This window comes from Capricornis sumatraensis, chromosome 1, assembly GCF_032405125.1.
Source record: "Capricornis sumatraensis isolate serow.1 chromosome 1, serow.2, whole genome shotgun sequence".
Classification (NCBI taxonomy): Eukaryota; Metazoa; Chordata; class Mammalia; order Artiodactyla; family Bovidae; genus Capricornis; species Capricornis sumatraensis.
In genome coordinates this window covers 243,045,549-243,065,826 of record NC_091069.1, presented here as the reverse complement: position 1 = coordinate 243,065,826, position 20,278 = coordinate 243,045,549, and the positions used below count along the sequence as shown (strand labels likewise).

At 36.9% G+C, this 20,278-nt stretch overlaps 1 protein-coding gene across 1 annotated transcript in view; it reads left to right on the top strand.

The window, feature by feature from the left end:
* The window catches only part of DNAJC13 (DnaJ heat shock protein family (Hsp40) member C13), a 140,611-nt gene that overhangs the window by 102,532 nt on the left and 17,801 nt on the right, over positions 1-20,278 (top strand). The window contains exons 43-54 of the mRNA XM_068980123.1: positions 1,246-1,362; positions 2,484-2,661; positions 7,360-7,451; positions 9,211-9,310; positions 11,226-11,300; positions 11,531-11,643; positions 14,769-14,938; positions 15,107-15,149; positions 15,615-15,788; positions 17,007-17,186; positions 17,612-17,752; positions 19,345-19,488. Coding sequence (XP_068836224.1) covers positions 1,246-1,362; positions 2,484-2,661; positions 7,360-7,451; positions 9,211-9,310; positions 11,226-11,300; positions 11,531-11,643; positions 14,769-14,938; positions 15,107-15,149; positions 15,615-15,788; positions 17,007-17,186; positions 17,612-17,752; positions 19,345-19,488 — 1,527 coding nt within the window. The remainder of the gene's footprint in view (positions 1-1,245; positions 1,363-2,483; positions 2,662-7,359; positions 7,452-9,210; positions 9,311-11,225; positions 11,301-11,530; positions 11,644-14,768; positions 14,939-15,106; positions 15,150-15,614; positions 15,789-17,006; positions 17,187-17,611; positions 17,753-19,344; positions 19,489-20,278) is intronic.

Below are 20,278 nucleotides of genomic sequence, written 5' to 3'. Positions count from 1 at the left end.
AGTATCCTGGATTATGCACAATTTGGCTTACCACTCATTTCATGATAGTCACTCAGAGCTCTTCATTGATAGAAGTTTTGAGAATTGCAGAGTTAGGAAGAACCAGTCTCAGATTTCTGCATATCATCTGTTTTTTTACCAGAAGAGAGAGAATATCATTCTTTCTTTGTTTAGCCCTTTACAGTTTATTCCTGCTTCCCTCCTAGCTCAGTTGGTAAAGAATCTGCCTGCAATACAGGAGACCCAGGTTCGAGTCCTGTGTCGGGAAGATCCCCTGGAGAGGGAAATGGTGATCCACTCCAGTATTCTTGCCTGGAGAATCCCATGGACAGAGGAGCATTCACTTTTCTTTACCATTTATTATACACTTTTACATATTATTTCAGTCCAATCTAAATTTTATGTAATTTCAACCAAAATCTTCTTGGGGCTATTTTTTTTCCCAGTTCCTTTCCTGTTTTCCTATCTTTTTCTTTGTCCTTAAATGGAAATTCTTCTTGATTTGTCAACTGATATATTACCTTGCTTTTTTAATTCAGAGACCCTGTTTTCTTGCACTTTATCACTTAATGTATTACTTTTTAAAACCAGTTCAGACATGTTCATCTCTTAATTCTATCACCCTACATCTGACCAGGCCAAATGTCTGCTGAGAGGAGAGCCACATGTCATACTTGCTTGTAAAAACTAGGTCTAAGATACTTCATTGGCTGACCTCAGTGATCTTTTGAAATTTTAAAATGAGTTTCAATTTTGGACTAAAAAATAACATAACTCTGGCTGTATATAACATAACTCTGTTAGGGGCTTCCCTGATGGCTTAGCAGATAAAGAATCTGCCTGCTGTAGGAGATACAGTTTTGATCCCTGGGTTAGAATAATCCCCTGGAGGAGGAAATGGCAGCCTATTCCAGTATTCTTGCCTGAAAAATCCCATGGACAGAGGAGCCTGGCAGGCTACACTACAAAGGGTCACAAAGAGTCGGACATGACTAAGTGACTAACACGTTCACGCATGCATGCCTTTTCCAGAGTCCATATTACTAATTATAAATGTTAAAATTGCATTAAGTGCTGTGATGTGTATCCCACCACATTTTTCTCCTATGGAAAAATGAATGGATCTTCAGTTATTTATTGAAGTTATTTATCTGATAAGTTATTAAACTGAATATGGATAGATTTATAAACTACACACTAATGATTTTGATTTATATCTAACAATTAGTTTTCTTTTCTTTAAAGGGTGACTGTGACAAAACTTATGGATCAGAATTTGTCTACAGTGATCATGCCAAAGAACTTATCGTAGGGGAGATTTTTGTTAGGGTCTATAATGAAGTCCCTACTTTCCCACTTGAGGTAAGCTCTCTACTTTTGATTTTGTCTGTAACTTTTGATCATTTGTTATTAAAAGCTACTGGTTTATTCACACTGTATATGTTGAAATAATATCTGGTTTTTGCCAAATATTTTATACTAACTTGGGTATGTGATAGGGTGACCATTGATAACTTATGAGACTTTTTGTTTTGAATGTTGGGGAATTTAATGGATTCATGAATAAGGATTTATTCCTTTCCCAGCTGTTTCTTATATTTTATGCATAATGCTACTCCACTGTATCATGTATATATACCTGCAGCTCTGCTGTCTCTTGTGGAACTGTAAGGCCTTTTACATACTCACTCTATTATGTTAAATATCAGACCACCAGACAGTAGTCTATCTCTGGCCAGTTTTTTTAAAAAATCAAGAAAATAGAGGGGAGAGCAAAGAGAATTTTTAGAAGATGACTGGGTCACATCAGGTTATTTCTTGTGATGACCCCTAATCACTTCCAGAAGCAAATAATCTTTTCTTTCCTTAGTTCTTAGGGATCACATAGGAAAGTTTTGTTATAGCTTTTTGGAGGGGGTGATAAAGATTCGGTGGTTGATTGGTTTGTAAGGAAGAAAGAAGTGAGGCTTTGCTTTAGAGTTTGCTCTTGGAAAAAGGAATTTACTAAACTGTGATGTATGTTATTTATCACAGAATAATATATAAAAATAGCTGCTAAGAAGAATGAGTTTAATGATTTGTGAAGTCTCTTTGAAAACTTCCTTTTAAATTTATAATCTAATATATATAATTTTTAAATATAAAAATGCAACCAATTTATAGAAGTTACATATCATACTATCAATTATCTTGGTAAAGTAGGGGCATATTCTTATCACAGAGTTATTATACTATATTACTGAAGGGAGTAAATCAGATTTCTAATGGATTTAGGCCAACAGTGATAAACATTTTCTAATGCTGTTGAGTTTTATCCCTTTTCTCCTCAGTTCTCATTTAATGCATAGGTATTTTCTTGTGTCTGTATAATTTAATAATTTCCATGACTTGAAATGTTTCGTTGTTGCTTTTACTGTGAAGTCTTTGTTATAGGTTATTTCTAAGGACACACATGTTTTTAAATATTTTTCTACTTGATTTAGGTTCCAAAAGCATTTGCTGCAAGTCTCTTGGATTATATAGGCTCCCAGGCCCAGTACCTCCACACCTTCATGGCTATCACTCATGCTGCAAAAGTGGAGTCAGAGCAACATGGAGACCGCTTGCCAAGAGTTGAAATGGCTTTGGAGGCTCTGAGGAATGTTATAAAATATAATCCAGGTATGTGACTGTACCCTTGACAAATAAGATCCTTAAAATAGAAGAGCCCTAAAATTACCAGCTCTCAATTTTACCAGGAAAACTCTGGGAAAATTATGCTTGGTTATTGACCCCATAAATATATTTACCTCTAAATAATAAGCTGAGAGAGGTCAGTCATCATGCTTATAATTCACATCTCTAAGAGCAAATGAGTTTTAATAAGTTGAAACGGCAGAATAACTTGACAGTGTAAAACCACATTGATGACATAAATTGACATAGAAGGTAGAAGTGCTTAAGTTAGAGTTATTGATGAGATTTTTTAAGTTTTCCACCACTGGTCCCTACAATGCCATACTTTAAAAAAAAAAAATGCCTTAAGTTTTTGGTGCTTAAAAATTGAAATAATAAAATGAGAATTGTCATTCTTAAAACATCTTTAAGAAAGACGTTTATAGTAACATTATCACTCTTGCCTGACTTCAGGGAATATGCTGGAGTGAAAGTCTGAAAGCTTATTCCAATTCTAACTTTGATACTAAATACGGAATATATATATAGTGAGGGAACATAACCCCCCACCCATCAACAGAAAATTGGATTAAAGATTTACTGAGCATGGCCTTACCCATCAGAGCAAGACCCAGTTTGCCCCACAGCCAGTCCCTCCCATTAGGAACCTTCCACAAGCCTCTTACCTATCAGAGGGGAGACAGAATGAAAACCGTAATCACAGAAAACTAACCAAGCTGATCACATGGACCAGAGCCTTGTCTAACTCAATGAGACTATGAGCCACGCCATGTAGGGCCACCCAAGATGGACGGGACATGGTGGAGAGTTCTGACAAAACATTGTCCACTGGAGAAGGGAATGGCAAACCACTTCACTATTCCTGGCTGGAGAATTCCAGAACACTATGAAAAGGTAAGAAGATGTGACGCTTAAAGATGAACTCCCCAGGATAGTAGGTGCCCAGTATGCTACTGGAGAAGAGCAGAGAAATAGATCCAGAAAGAATGAAGAGGATGAGCCAAAGTGAAAACAGCACCCAGTTTTGGATATATCTGGTGATGAAAATAAAGTCCAATGCTGTAAATAACAATATTGCGTAGAAACCTGGAATGTTAGGTCCATGAATCAAGGTAAATTGGAAGTGAACAAACAGGGAATGGCAAGAGTGAACATCAACATTTTAAGAATCAGTGAACTAAAATGGAGCAGAATGGGTGAATGTAATTTAGATGATGATTATATCTACTACTGTGGGCAAGAATCCCTTAGAAGAAGAAGTAGCCTTCATAGTCAACAAGAGAGTCCAAAATGCAGTACTAGAGTGCAGTCTCAAAACAACAGAAAGATCTCTGTTCATTTCCAAGGCAAACCATTCAGTATCATAGTAATTGAAGTCTGTGCCCCAAGCACTAATGCTGAAAAAGCTGAACTTGAACAGTTCTCTGAAGACCTCCAAGACCTTCCAGAACACCCAAAAAAGATGGCCTTTTCATCATAGGGACGGAATGCAAAAGTAGGAAGTCAAGGGTTACCGAGTAACAGGCAAGTTTGTTTGGCCTTGGAGGAGAAAATGAAGCAGGGCAAATATTAACAGAGCTTTGTGAAGAGAACACACTGTTTGTAGCAAGCACACTCTTCCAACAACCCAAGAGATAACTACTCATGGACGTCACCAGATGGTCAATACCAAAATCAGACTGAGTGTATTCTTTGCAGCCAACGATGGTGAAGCTCTATGCAGTCAGCAAAAACAAGACCAGGAGCTGACTGTTGCTCAGATCTTGAACTCTTTATTGCCAAATTTAGACTTAAATTGAAGAAAGTAAGGAAAACCGCTAGGCCATTCAGTATGACCTAAATCAAATCCCTTACAATTATGTACAGTGGTGATTAGATCTGATAGACAGAGTGCTTTAAGAACTATGGATGGAGGTTTGTGACATTGTACAGGAGGCAGTGATCAAAACCATCCCTAAGGAAAAGAAAAGCAAGAAGGCAAAATGGTTGTCTGAGGAGGCCTTACAAATAGCTAAGAAAAGAAGAGATGCTAAAGGCAAACGAGAAAAGGAAAGATATAAGCATCTGAATGCAGAGTTCCATAGAATAGCAAGGAGAGATAAGAAAACCTTCCTCAGCAATCACTGCAAAGAAATAGAGGAAAACAATAGAATGGGAGACTAGAGATCTTGTTAAGAAAGTTAGAGATACCAAGGGAACATTTCATGCAAAGATGGGCACAGTAGGACAGAAGCAGAAGATATTAAGAGGTGGCAAGAATACACAGAAGAACTATACAAAAAAAGATCTTAATGACCCAGATAACCATAATGATGTGATCACTCACTTAGAGCCAGACATCCTGGAGTGCAAAGTCAAGTGGGTGTTGGAAGCATCACTACAAAGCTAGCAGAGGTGATAGAATTCCAGCTATTTCAAATCCTAAATGATGATGCTGTTAAAGTGCTGCATGCACTCAATATGTCAGCAAATTTGGAAAACTCAGCAGTGGCCACAGAAGTGGAAAAGGTCAGTTTTCATTCCAGTATTAAAGAAAGGCAATGCCAAAGAATGTTCAAACTACCACACAATTGCACTCGTCTCACACGCTAGTAAAGTTACGCTCAAAATTCTCCAAGTGAGGCTTGACAGTACATGAACCGAGAATTTCCAGATGTTCAAGCTAGATTTAGAAAAGGCAGAGGAACCAGAAATCAAATTGCCAACATCCGTTGGATCATAGAAAAAGCAAAGGAATTCCAAAACAACATCTACTTCTGCTTTATTGACTACGCCAAAGCCTTTGACTGTGTGGATCACAACAAACTGTGGAAAATTCTTAAAGAGTTGGGAATACCAGACCAACTTACCTGCCTCCTGAGGAATCTGTATTCAAGTCAAGAAGCAATAGTTAGAACTGGACATGAAACAATAGACTGGTTCCAAATTGGGAAAGAAGTACGTCAAGGCTGTATATTGTCACCTTGTTTTTTTAACTTATATGAAGAGTACATCATATGAAATGCCAGGTTGGATAAAGCAGAAACTGGAATCAAGATTGCAAGGAGAAATATGAATAACATCGGATATGCAGATGACGCCACCATTAATGGCAAAAAGCAAAAATGAGCTAAAGAGCCAGCTGCTTGATGAAAGAGCAGGCTTGAAGAGTGAAAAAACTGGCTTAACATTCAAAAAACAAAGGTCATGGCTTGCAGTTCCATCACTTTGTGGCAAATAGGTGGGGAAATGAAGGAAACAGTGACAGACTATTTTCTTGGGCTCCAAAATCACTGCAGATGATGTCTGCAGCCATGAAATTAAAAGATGCTTGCTTCTTGGAAGAAAAGCTATGACCAATCTAGACAGCATATTAAAAAGCAGAGACATTACTTTGCCAACGAAGGTCCATTTAGTCAAAGCTATGGTTTTTCCATTAGTGATGTATGGATATGAGAGTTAGATCAAAAGAAAGCTGGTCGCCAAAGGATTGATGTTTTGAACTGTGGTGTTGGATAAATTCTTGGCAGTCCCTTGAACTGCAAGGAGATCAAACCAGTCAATCTTGAGGGAAATTAATATTGTATATTCATTGGAAGCACTTATGCTGAAACTGAAGCTCCACTATTTTGGCCATGTGATATGAAGAACTGACTCATTAGAAAAGTGCTGGGAAAGATTGAAGTTAGGAGGAAAAGGGGACAACAGAGGATGAGATGGTTTGATGGCATCACTGACTCAACAGACAGGAGTTTGAGCAAGCTCTGGGAGTTGGTGATGAACAGGGAAGCCTGGTGTGCTGCAGTCCATGAGGTCGCAAAGAGGTGGACACAACTGAGCAACTCAACTGAATTGATAGAATATATTGATAAAATACTGAACATAAAACCTGAATATAAAATATGAAACATAAACTGTAGAATATAAAATAGAGTATTATGTAGAAATAAAATATGGAATATAAAATTACATTCAATATTCAGTTTCTTACCTGAAGACCTCAAAATGTTTTATTAACACTTAATATTATGTTTCTTGTACTTCTTTGCTCTTGCTTTTGCTCTTACAAAAACTATTATTTATAGTTGTAGTGCCAACAAATTATTCAAATAAAATAACCAATAATAATTAAATGTTGTCTAACAAAATTTCATTCCCATGGTATACATGGAGCTGTTTTTAAAGGCAGTATTTTAAAATCTGAAGAAAACTTCATTTTTTGATTTCGGCATATTAGGTACAAAGAAATTGCTGCAAACCTGGGAATTGATTTGGAACTTGTCTGTAATGTAGTTCTCAAGTGACAGAGTTCTAACTCAGTCTTACTTAAAAGCCAAATGATGTCACACTGTCTCCAGATGTAATTAGGCTGACAGGGTTAGCTCTGAGGTCTACAGGTAAAGCGTAAAAGTACCACTATACACTTTTTTAATTTTTGAATTGTATTTGATAAATTTCTTGTTTTTAGCCTGTTGGTTAGTTAGGCATTGGGATGGAAATGAAGACAAAACAAACCAGAGAAACTTTAATACTGTTTAACTTCTTAAGATTTACTTCTCCTTAGTGATACTGTACTCACTTCATGTCACAATTGTTGAGAAAAGTTTACCACAGAATTGACAGTAAACAAAATATATCTGTTTCCGGAAGATTGATAGAACATCGCTTGGAAATAAAAGATAAGCATTTTATTTTTCTTTGTAGGCTCTGAAAGTGAATGCATTGGTCATTTTAAGTTAATATTTTCTCTTCTTCGAGTCCATGGAGCTGGTCAAGTGCAGCAGTTGGCTTTAGAGGTAAAAGAATTTTGTTCTAAAGCATGCTGTCTTTCCTGCAACATACTGTTCATGGTTTAAACCTTTGTTAATCATCATCTAAAGTTGAATGGGAATTTGTATGGTTTATTTTTTTTTTCATTTTGCCTATTAAGGCAAGTGAATGTCTTTAAAACTTGAATTATATGCCCATTTTGAAGAGCAAATATTGTACAGTGTTCAAGGTGCTTCCCTCTGTGGTCATCATCTGTCATGAATTAGAACTTGGGATGCATTTGTGTAGTGTCATATGGGATGAGTTAAGGAATGGACTTTACTCGGGATGCTTGAAATCCACAGATGACAAAAAAAGGGAGCAGAACTTTCCAAGATCTCTGTTTTTCCACAGAGAGACATGTTGAGACCAAACTATACACTGTGAGTTTGTGTTCCATCTCCCTCAATTGCTCTCCCTTCTTATGGGTCTGGTACAAAAGCATCCTTTCCAGCTACCCAGAACCTGTGGGTCTTAGAGGTCCAAGAGTGGTTGGAGGGCCCTCCTCCAGGAGAATGAAATCATTGGTCCTGTAGGAAGCTGTTTGTGTGGAGCCTTTTCCTCTGGAAGAAGCAGGAAGACCTTGGTCACAGGGTACTCCTTGTCTAGGCAATCCAGAGTGAATACCCAGGATCTTTTTTCATGTGATCCTGCTTATTGTAACACGAACACCAAATTCAACCTTTCAGTAACAATGAACTTTATGAATGATTAAGTGTTCTTAGATTGCATTTTAGTTTAAAAATGTTTAATAAAATAATAAAGGTTAAGTTGGTCAACAGCTTAACAAGCATAGTCTTTTCTTTGAAAAGCATGCTTCTCCACTTAATTCCTTCAAGTACCTTGTAATTTTTAAAATAAGTACTTTGGCCACCTAATGCGAAGAGTTGACTCATTGGAAAAGACTCTGATGCTGGGAGGGATTGGGGGCAGGAGGAGAAGGGGACGACTGAGGATGAGATGGCTGGATGGCATCACGGACTCGATGGATGTGAGTTTGAGTGAACTCCGGGAGTTGGTGATGGACAGGGAGGCCTGGCGTGCTGCGATTCATGGGATCACAAAGAGTTGAACACGACCGAGCAACTGAACTGAACTGATTGTGTCTGTGATATTTTTCTTTGATATGCTGACCGCATGGTTCAAGTTGTGGCATTAATCTTTAGATGTATAAGTTTAGATGTATAAGTTAGACTTGAGCAGTCATCTTCAAAAAACGTGCCTATTTCTTTATAATAGAAAGATGGACTAATATATTGTACTGGACACCAGAGACATTTACTTTCTCCCTCTAAAAGAAAAACTCCAAATAGTGAAGATGATTATCTTGCTAATCACTTCCCACCCCAAATCACCAATTGGAAAACACGATAGTGTACAGCATAATTCTGGAGCATGAACTGGTGTAGGACTGAAGGCTTCTTATAAGCCTAAGGATTGTGAATTGGTGCTAAAATATTTGTTTAGGTTGTTATATTTGATTGTTACCTTTAAGTTAATAGAAAACTGATATATACAAACACACACACACTAGCATTAACATTTTTAATTCTCAAAAGAGCAAAGTAATAAAGCCAATTTTTAAGAATTAAATTCTTGCCTAAAAGTTAAATATTTTGTCCTCCAAGCATTTTTCTCATTTTGGTAATAAACCTTAAGTTTATTTAGGTCTGACTAATTTACCTTAATTTGTTTAGGTTTGAAGTTATTTCCAGAACTCTTACTGTCCTATTGATTGATTTTCAGGTTGTGAATATAGTGACGTCTAACCAAGACTGTGTCAACAATATTGCTGAATCAATGGTTTTGTCCAGTTTATTGGCTCTTCTGCATTCTTTGCCATCAAGTATGTATATTCACTGGAATTTTCAGAACCACAGCACAGTCAGCATAGAGGGGAGCAGTTACATAGATGATACAAAACCTCCAACATAGTGTTTTAAAATATTTTAAGTGGTATTCTTTATATTAGATTTGTATTCCTAGTTTATTTTTGCAGAAGTTAACTATTTTGTATTTCCACATCCAAAGTTGGAAGAGATGATAGAGATCCAAAAGCATATGAAAATAATCTAGGATTTTCAATTTGCTAAGTATAAGCTAGATATGAATGATTGAGAATTAACTGATACTCCATGTTTTATTAAAAAAACACTCAGTTGAACTTGTGTGATAGAAAAAAATGCTTAATATAAAAATCACCTTATGCTTTACTTAAAGTTCAGTCCTGCATTATTTGTCCTTTACTGATTTCATGCTAATAGTAACTGTTAGCACCAGATGAGATCAGTTTTTAAAAATACAGCAATCTGATTTCTTGAGTACAGCCTGCAATAATATAGACTCCTTACACACTGTAGTTATGTCTCACATAAGTGTGTAGTTGTGTTAGATCAACCTTGAGATTGCTTTTCAAAGACAGTTGTGATATAACTCCAACTTTGTCACTTCCCCATCAACATTCATTGCTCAGTCAGCTTTGCCAGCCCTTCAGAAGTCAACATTAATCTTGACTTCACACTTGTCTGCCTCCTTGAGAGCAGCAACCAGTCTCACTCATTTTCTGCCCCAGTACCTTGCACATGTTATGTATTATGTTCAGTGAATTGAGTGGAATTCAATTATTATTGAATATTTTTGTTAGCTTTTAAATGATAGCATTTAAAAGTTATTAGCAGATTATTATTTTTTTTGTCATTCCTACAGCCTTAGTTGGTTTTTCTCTTTTATTAGCTTTTAACAGCTACAAACAATGCAAAATTAAACTGATTGAATGTTACAGAAGTCATGGTTTAAAAGTATATTCATACTGAATTTATATACTGCAGTCATGGTTTTAATCTTTCTGGTAAAATAGCTGATGTTTAGATATCTCAGCCTACTCTGTTCTCATTTATATTTTAGACTAAATTATCTTTCACTGTTTGCTCAGGAACATTAAAAACATAAAATAATTGACTTATTCTGTCCCCTCCAAAGTCTTGTTTTCCTTTGTACTTATGGTTAGAACAGTGACTGGTTTTCAGTGAAATATTGTTTCCTGTCTTAAAAGAAGTCTCATTTTAACAAAAGTCTCATTTTGAGTGTTTATTCTCCTGCCTGTTAACTTAGCTCAGTCTGGCTACCATCCTTGGTTTTCATCTCAGCCTAATACCTGGCAGCCTTCACCCTCTTTGCCAACTCTTCACTCCTCTGGTCACCTGTCTCTTGTTGCCCCTTGACTTTGGAAGAGTAAAGTCCAGTTTCCCAGTCTACTTCAGTGACAAGGAAGGGGTGAGAAGCACACAGACGTTGTGCAGAAAGATGCTATTGTGTTTTAGACTGGAACAGTGTCTTGCAGCGGCTACTTCCTACTCATTTCTCTAAGATACTAGCACCATATAAAAATAATAGATCCATGAATATGGTATCCTCAGAATGTCAGGAGGTGAGATTTTGTTTGCATATTGAGCAGTGAGGTAGGAGGACAGTATGGCATCGTGCTTTTGAGTGTGGACTTTGGAGTCAGACCTCTGTAAACCTCTGTATACCTCAGTGGTATAGTGAGTTATACCACTCACTAATTGTGAATTCATGGGCTACTCAAATTGGATCTCAGATTCCTCACTCATAGCAAGACCACAATACCTGTCTAGCTGGTTGTTGTGAAGTTGAAAGTATGATGCCCTTTGTAAAGCACCTTGTTCAGTGCCGGGCACTGATGCCTAGTAAATGTAAGGTAGTGTGATGATTCGATTCTTGTAATCTCTTTTGTTCTGCAGGTCGTCAGCTTGTTCTGGAGACTCTTTATGCTTTGACATCAAGTACAAAAATTATCAAAGAAGCAATGGCAAGAGGTAGTGTATAGAGTGCTTTCTCATCTAGTCATGCTTCGTAATGGTAAAGCTTATTTTGAGCTACTTTATAGAGTCTGATACATTAGAAGAATGCTTTAGAAGGCTTACAATTTTTTTAAGAAAACAAACTGCATTGAGTTGAGATAAGGTTGAAAGTAAATTCTACTGACTAGAAAAGTCATATATTTTTTATTTAGCATATAAACACTAACGCTTTTTTTCCTTCACAGGAGCTTTGATTTATTTACTAGATATGTTCTGCAATTCAACACATCCACAGGTTCGAGCCCAGACAGCAGAACTTTTTGCTAAAATGACAGCAGATAAACTAATAGGTCCAAAGGTGAGCACAAAATGGGTTCTTAAAAAGAAATTAATTATTAAAGCTCTATTACTTTGGTAACTAATTTCATGAGATTTACCAAAGTCTGAAATAGTAAAGAAGTGACTTGATATGAAAGTTGAAAGATTGACATACCTGAATTATTCCTATATATTACTAGTTAGAGAAAAATTATAATCAGGGAAGCCTGCACTAGAATTGAGAAGTCTTAAGATAGTGTTTGAATTATAGTGATGAAACTGTTCATCTCCCTTGAAGGAGCCAAAGCATATTTTGAAAGTATATTTTAAGTTCTGACAGAGGATAGATAGGTTAGATTTCACACTTTGAAAACTGGCTTGTGAAAGTGAGTATTACAGTGCCTTTGCTTCTCCTCTCTGCAGGGAGATCGCTCATTAAGAATCTGAAGAAGACAAAATGATCTCTGGAACTGTCATTCAATTCATAGAGCAGAAACCTATTAGAGTAATACTTCTAAGTAGAATTGCATCCAGACACAATTGTACTCAGTTTCCTTCTTCTGTTATTGAATCAGTTTCGCGTGAAGTAATGCTCACTGAAGCATTGTCTATGCCAGCCCAAATATGAAATAAAGGCTCCTGAGCACCCCCTTATAGAAAACAAGCTAGATTCAGTTGCATGTGTTTCTTACATGATCTCCTGATTTAGATATTGAGAATATGTCACAAGACCTGGAATAGTTTTACTTGGGGAATATGGCTAATAATCTGTCATCAGTAGGATTAATGGATGAGGAACATTACATTTGGGTGCCTGTAGCAAGGGCCCATAAAATCATGAATATTGATATTTAATACTGAATTTTCTTAAAGCTAGAGTTGGGTAGCCCATAACTATAATGTCTACTGTTATATTTTAAATAATGTTTTAGATGTTTAAAATATGTACTAGAATTAATTTTTGAGCTCTTTAGTAATTTTTTAACCTTTGAAATACACGAGGGACAAATTTTACCAAGGTGAATATATTTGTACTTAAATTTTCTATATAGGAAAAAATATAAGTGTCAGCTCCTTAATTGAATGATTTGCAACAAGAGAGTCTAGAACTGGGGTCAGTAAACTTCTTTTCCATTTTTATAACTTTATTCAGATGTAATTGACATGCCATACAATTCATACACATGAAGTATACAATTCAGTGTTTTGGGCAACAACAGTCAGTTTTAGAACATTTTCATCAAACCAGGAAAAAGACCCATTTCCTAATTTAGCAGTCACTTCCCTATACTTAGATCACATTTTGCTTTTCCATTTATTGATTGAAAATGGACACATGGATTATTTCCAGTTTTTGGCTATTCTGTATGATGCTGCTGTGAACACGTGTACAAGTTTTTGGTGGATATGTATTCTATTTCTCTGAGAGTAGAATTTCTGGGTAATATGGTAACACTATTTTTAACCTTTCAAGGAATTATCAGACTATTTTCCGCAGTGGCTGCACCATTTTACATACCACCGCTGATGGTGATATCCACCTCTTCTTTAACACTTACTATATAGATCTTCATTGAGTGTGGTCGTCCTAGTGGGTGTGAAGTGTGCTGTATCAGGGTTTGCTTTGCATTTCCCTGGTGCCTAATGATGTTGAATACCTTTTCATGTGCTTATTGGCCATTTGTACATCCTTTTTAGAGAAATGTCTATTCTCATCCTTTGCTCATTTTTTAATTGAGTTGTCTTTTTACTGTTGAGTTGTAATTGTTCTTCTCAACCTTCCTTATACTTTGTTCCCTGCATTATGTATTTTGGATACCAGTCCCTTAGCAGATACATGATTTATAAATATTTTCTCCCATTTTGTACATGTTTTTCCACTTTCTTGTTGTTTAATTTTGATGAAGTCCAATGTGTCTTTGTTGTAGCTTGTGCTTTTATTATATAAAAGCCATTATGTAATCCAGAGTTACAAAAATCTATGCCTATGTTTTTTCCTAGGTGTTTTATAGTTTTAACTCTTGTATTTACATCTCAGATCAATTTCACCAAGAGAGTGACATACATCCTGTTTTGTGGATGCTCTCTATCATGTGACTGATATTGTTTCCTTTAGTTCATTGACTGCCAGGAAGTTCAGGGCTAAATTTATTATATATTGCTTGCAGTTATACAGAGCTTTTGATATTTTCTTTATGTACTAATTCGTACATTAGTCTCATTCATTCAAATAAGTTTTTGAGTATCAGCTTGTGCCAGGGAATGAAAATACAGGCACTGACAAGACAGACTGGGCCAGGAAAGGTTTCTATAAGATGAGATTTAACATAGACTTGAATCACACAAAGGAGATAAAACTATGTGAAGATCTGAGGGAAAAACTTGTCTTCTCAACCTTCACTTTCCCTTTGTCCTTATGTCTCACACTAATTTTCTGTTTGTATATATGTGTTGGATGTTCTTTTTAAGTTGCTTTTTAAATCCTTTTTGGGGAAAGGCACAGTAAAATGTAAAACATGGTACTAAAAATTACTTGTGTAACACAAAGCATGAGAAGAATTTGTGAGGGTGTCGGGGGTTTTGGGGAGAGGTGGAGGTACAGATCAGCTGAGGACTTTCTGGGAAGAGGGGACAGCATGTGCAGGGCAAGATCTGGTAGGTTGATGTGCTCTGGGAACTTCAGACACCAGTGGTGCTGAATTTCTTAACGTTACTTAAATTTGAGATGGAGAGAGGAAATTAACTCAGATAGGTAAGAAGTAGGAGGTCGTAGGGAGTCTTGTGACCTTTGCATGTGTGTGCGGACTCAGTTGTGTCTTGACTCTTTGCTGTCCCACGAGCCCGTCAGGCTCCTCTGTCCATGGGATTTTCCAGGCAAGAATACTGGAGTGGGTTGCCATCTCCTTCTCCAGGAAATCGGATCTTCCCAACCCAGAGATCGAGCCTGAGTCTTCTTCTACATCTCCTGCATTGGCAGATGGATTCTTTACTACTGAGCCACCAAAAACCAAGGTTTATCTGTTATCCGGGACTTTTGGATGGTAGTTATGGCCCGTATCAGCCTTAACACACATTATAGCATCATCCTTAGAGAAATGTAAAGCAAACCAAATATTGCGATGTTTTCAATAGGTCTTTTTTATTTTCTCAAATTTCCTCGTCCAGGTTCGAATTACATTGATGAAATTTCTCCCAAGCGTTTTTATGGATGCCATGAGAGACAACCCTGAAGCTGCTGTCCATATTTTTGAAGGAACGCATGAAAATCCTGAGTTAATTTGGAATGATAGTTCCAGAGATAAAGTGTCCACGACAGTTAGAGAAATGATGCTTGAGTAAGTAAAGACACATATTAACAGCGTAGGACCTTCATGCAGAGTCGCCAGGGAGGCAACCATTTTCCACATCGTCTGTCACCTCTCCAGGACTTACTCTATAAAGGGTAATGAACGTGTGTCTTGTGACTGAAGTTTGACGTTCTTTCCTTCTTTTTTTTTCCCAAGGCACTTTAAAAATCAGCAAGACAACCCTGACGTAACCTGGAAGGTAAAGTATACTTTTATTCAGAGAAAGGAATTTTACATTTTACTGTAAATTTATTGTTTTTAAGTTCCTGCTAAGTGAGTATAAAACCATCCTTTGCTTTGTTACTAAGATACTTAAATCTTCCCCTGGAAAACAAGGTTTTAAACATTTTTTTTAAAAAAAGTAGGAATATTCACTTTTGGAGTATCTTAATCAAAGGACTTTTCTGAAAAGAGTAACTTAATCAAAGGAACTTTTATAGAAATTTATCAAGTGAAAACAAATAATCTTGACTTTATTGTATTAATGACTATTTAAAGCCTAGTTCATTGCATGAAGATTTCTTTAATAGGGTTTTTTATTTCTTTCTTGTTAATGTATTGGGCTGGGCAAAAAAGTTTGTGTGGTGCCCAAACAGACTTTTTTGCCCAGCTCAGTACAACTAATGATTAGTAAATGACTTGACTATTTTTTCTCTATTTAAAGTTGCCTGAAGATTTTGCTGTGGTGTTTGGAGAAGCAGAAGGTGAACTTGCTGTTGGAGGAGTTTTCTTGAGAATCTTTATTGCACAACCAGCTTGGGTTCTAAGAAAGCCTAGAGAATTTCTTACTGCACTGCTAGAAAAATTAACTGAGCTTCTGGAGAAGAACAGTCCTCATGTAAGCTTTAGTCATCAGTCAGACGTTTCACGTATTTTGCTAAATATGTTGACAGTGTTTGTGTTAAAACACCATTTTCATTGACCACGCGTTAAGAATTGGCTACCTCTTTCAGTGTAGCCCCCACATTTAAATTCGTATATGCTTGATCAAAAGTGAAACTTTTTAGTCTGAAGAACAGTTGCAGAGGTTCTGAAAGGTTTCTGCTATCCCATTTCCAGTGATTGTGTGGTTTTTAAGGAGAAACCTAGAGGTTTAGTGTAGAAATCTAAATGGAAGTGTGTCCTGCTAGGGCATATTCTTCACTCAGCTAACGAAATTGACAGGAGAGTCTTAACTATTGATAAATGAATGAACCCTGTACCTCTGCTCAAAGGCTAGCAGGAAGGCAAGAGTGAGTAAGAAAGTAGATTTGGTCTTGGTTTGGCCAGTCATAAACCCTGAAATATAAAGTTTTGTTATTTGAATCTACATATTGAAAATAATTGGACTTCCCTGATGGCTGAGGTATGTGATTGTTGTTGAATTAATTTAAAAAGCTGGCTTTTGAGGTGGCTAAGAGCCTGTGTTGTTAGCCTATGATAAAGCTCTGTGGCCTGGAGTAATACCTCCCAACTCTGCCTCAGTTTCATCATAGAAAGGTCACAGCATCTGCCTCTAAGGCTGAAGTTTTCATGAGTTTTGAGAAATGTGAAGCACTTAGTATAATCTCAAGTACTTAGAAATCATTAGTTGGTATCATTAGCTTTTCAAGACTTTTTAAAAAATATAAACAGTATGCCAGATATTTATATATATCCCGTTTCTATAGTCACGATTCCTCTTTTCTCTGATTTTTACAGAACTGGGGAAAACATTCCCCTAGTTGTTGCATTTTCCTGAATTATTGCTATTCTCCAATACTGACAATTCTGTAGCATTACGTAAAAATATCTACTAATATTTTTTGAGAGATGATCTCTAAATAGAAATATCTGTCTGCCGTAGAAATGAGATGTAAAAATAGAAATGCCCAGAGAAAATCTGTGTAGATTCAGATATCACTTTCGTAGAGTCCTTTAAATTCACGCTTTTATCAAGATAGAGATGTTTGTTGTTCTTTTAGGATTTATGGATCAGTCTTCAAGTGCCAGCAGTTAGAATCTGTTTTTAACACAAAATAATTACCAGGGACATTTAAGACTTTATCAGTTTTTTATAATTTGCTTGTTCCTCCAGGGAGAGACTCTGGAAACTTTGACAACGGCAACAGTATGTCTCTTCAGTGCACAGCCTCAGCTGGCTGATCAGGTTCCACCATTGGGCCATCTTCCCAAAATTATCCAGGCAATGAATCATAGGAACAACGCCATTCCTAAGAGCTCCATTCGAGTTATTCATGCCCTGTCTGAAAATGAGGTATTGATGATGAATCCATTTGGTAGCTTATAACTGTAGAATTTATCTGTACTCCCTCTTCCTGACTAATGTACATTGCAGAATAAATCCCTTTCCTGCCACGTACCTTCATCCATATGAACTACTTGATATTGTAAAGGTTCTTAAACTGGTTTAAATGATATGATTAATAGGAGACTGAATTTGACTCAGTTCATTATTAAACTTGAACTGATGAGACTTTCCTGGCAGTCCAGAGGTGAAAGCTCCACGCTTCTACTGCAGGATGTATGGGTTTGATCCGTGGTTGGGAAACTAAGATCCCACATGCCTCACAGCATGGCCAAACAAAACTTGAACTGAATGTAGGGTTTTCGTATATTATTGTGGTATTTATTGTGTTACATAAAGTATTGCTTTCTACAAGTAACCTTCTCTTTTCTTAGCTCTGTGTTCGAACCATGGCATCTTTGGAGACCATTGGCCCACTGATAAATGGAATGAAAAAACGACCAGATACCATTGGTCTAGCCTGTGAAGCAATTAATAGAATGTTTCAGAAGGAGCAGAGTGAATTAGTAGCACAGGTAAATAACTTTCTAGATTCCTATTTTAGGGAAAGCAACATACCAAACAAATAGATTTTCACTTATTTAGCACTGATTTTGGCTTCCCTGACTTGGCAGAGGGTAACTTGTGAGCTGGTGCATGTACAATTTTTTATTTTATACAGATACACATACCGGATGAAACATGTTTATGTACACACAGAAAAGATGGGCCAGCTACCAAAAATCTTTCCAGTGTCAAAGTACTTTTGTAATGTTTGAATTTTAAATTTTGATTGTTTACTAAGCATTTATCCTTAACTAGCTTTATAAAATTTGGTTTATCCTTTTTGAAAGATTCATTCTTGTTTACTCATTCCTTTAAGTCACGTTTGAAAACCACACCAAGGTTTTTATAGTCCTTTTCAAAGAGAATATAAAAGAAGACTAATGAAAAGAAGACTTGATGGATTCCATTGTAAAGTAGTAGCAGACATCAAGAAAACAAAAAACATACAATCAATTTAAAAATCATTGAAAAAGTTACCCTTCTAAAATATAACTCTTTAAAATATAAGTCATTCTGCACTTAAAAATTCTTCAGTGGTTTCCCATTATCTGCCAGATGACAAAGTTACATCTGACATCCTTAACCTGAATACAAGGCCCTACATCCTTATTATCTGGCTCTCCTATTTTCCAGCCCTTTTTCCTCTCAGATCATCTCTCTCCACCCACCCCTGCTTCCATCCCTGTTCCTCATTCACGCAAGTTAGAAGTACTGGGTACATTTCAAGGAGATAATTAGATGCTCTGAGGTTCAGACTTACAACTGACTAGGCGGATTGTTGTATTAGAAAGAACATGAGCTAGTTCTGCCACTTGATGGCTCTGTGACCTCAGGCATGTTATTTAGCCTTAACAGTACTCAGATTCGTCATCTGTAAAATAAAGCTATGGCTTCTCACAAGGTTGTTCTGAGAATAATATCTGTGAAAAGAGGAACACTTACTAAATGTTAGTTGCTTTTTCACCTCTTCTTTTTGAATTTCAGTGTGGGCATTGAAAATTGTGTGGTACCAGAGTATTACTTAGCTTTTATTAGGCCGGTAGAAAATGTATGGTGACTGTAAAGGTTGATGTTTTAGGAGAATGTGAAAAACATTAATATTCTCCAAATATTGTTTCACATCAGTATATGTCATTAGAAGAGGCAGGCCAGTATACTGGCTATAAGCTCAGGTTCTGTTCTTCATAGGTCTAGATACAGAGTCCATTGCCACCTAGCTCTGTGACTGTCAAGGCCTTCATGTGTTGATTTTTCCATCGATAATAATTGTGCCTTCATCATTTAATTTGGGGAGGATTAAGTAAAATAATCAGCATATAACATTTAGAATAGTTGATGGAAGAGAATAACATCTCATTTAGTAAAAATGTCTCTATCATTAGATACCCACCCCTACCCCCAAATTCTGTCTCTGGATTTAAATTGGAGTGTCCTCTTCCAGGTAGGGTCCTGGGAGTGAAATTATTTCCTCAGTGGATGGCTTACATTTTTTTTTAAAGCATAGGTATGTGTATATGCACACATACATACACACACATATATACTTAATATTTTCTTCTAGGCCTTGAAAGTAGATTTGGTCCCATACCTTTTAAAATTACTTGAAGGCATTGGCCTTGAAAATCTGGACAGCCCAGCAGCCACAAAGGCTCAGATTGTTAAAGCTCTCAAGGCAATGACTAGAAGCCTGCAGCATGGAGAACAGGTGAGTCTGCACAGAGGTAACTTTGATCTGTTAATTATGACAAGGCATTTTTGAAACCAGGGGTCTTGACTGTTGGTGATACTAGCATAGCTGCCTCATAAACACAAACCACATACTCAAATGGGGCTTCCCTGGTAGCTCAGTGGTAAAGAATCCTTCTGCCAGTGCAGGAGATGTGGGTTTGATCCCTGGGTCAGGAAGATCCCCTGGAGAACGAAATGGCTCCCCACTTCAATCTTCTTATCTGAGAAATCCTGTGGACAGAGGATCCTGGCAGGCTACAGTCCATGGGGTTGCAAAAGAGTCTGACACAACTTAGCAACTAAACAACAAATAGTCAGCAGGAGGATTCTTTCTCTGGATAGTGATAGCATGTTGTACATTCTTAAGCGTAGAAGAATGTTGAACATTTAGTGCTGACTAAGATTAACTTTCAATTCTAGAAGATATTGTGGAATAGTGATAACCAGTTTCGCTGACTCTACCATAATACCTTTAAAAAGATACAGAATATCATTTTAGTTTCATCTCTTTCATTAGCACTTACAAAATGTTGGCTATTAGCCCAACAAAGTCTCTTTTGTTGTAACTTAGATGTGCATTAATGTATTATCAGCTGGGCTTCCCTGGTGGCTCAGACAGTGAAGAATCCACCTGCAATTCAGGAGACCCAGTTTCAGTCCCTGGGTCAGGAAGATCCCCTGGAGAAGGGGATGGCTGCCCCTCCAGTATTCTTAACTGGAGAATTCCATGAACTTACGAGGCTGAGGGACTACAGTCCATGGCGTGG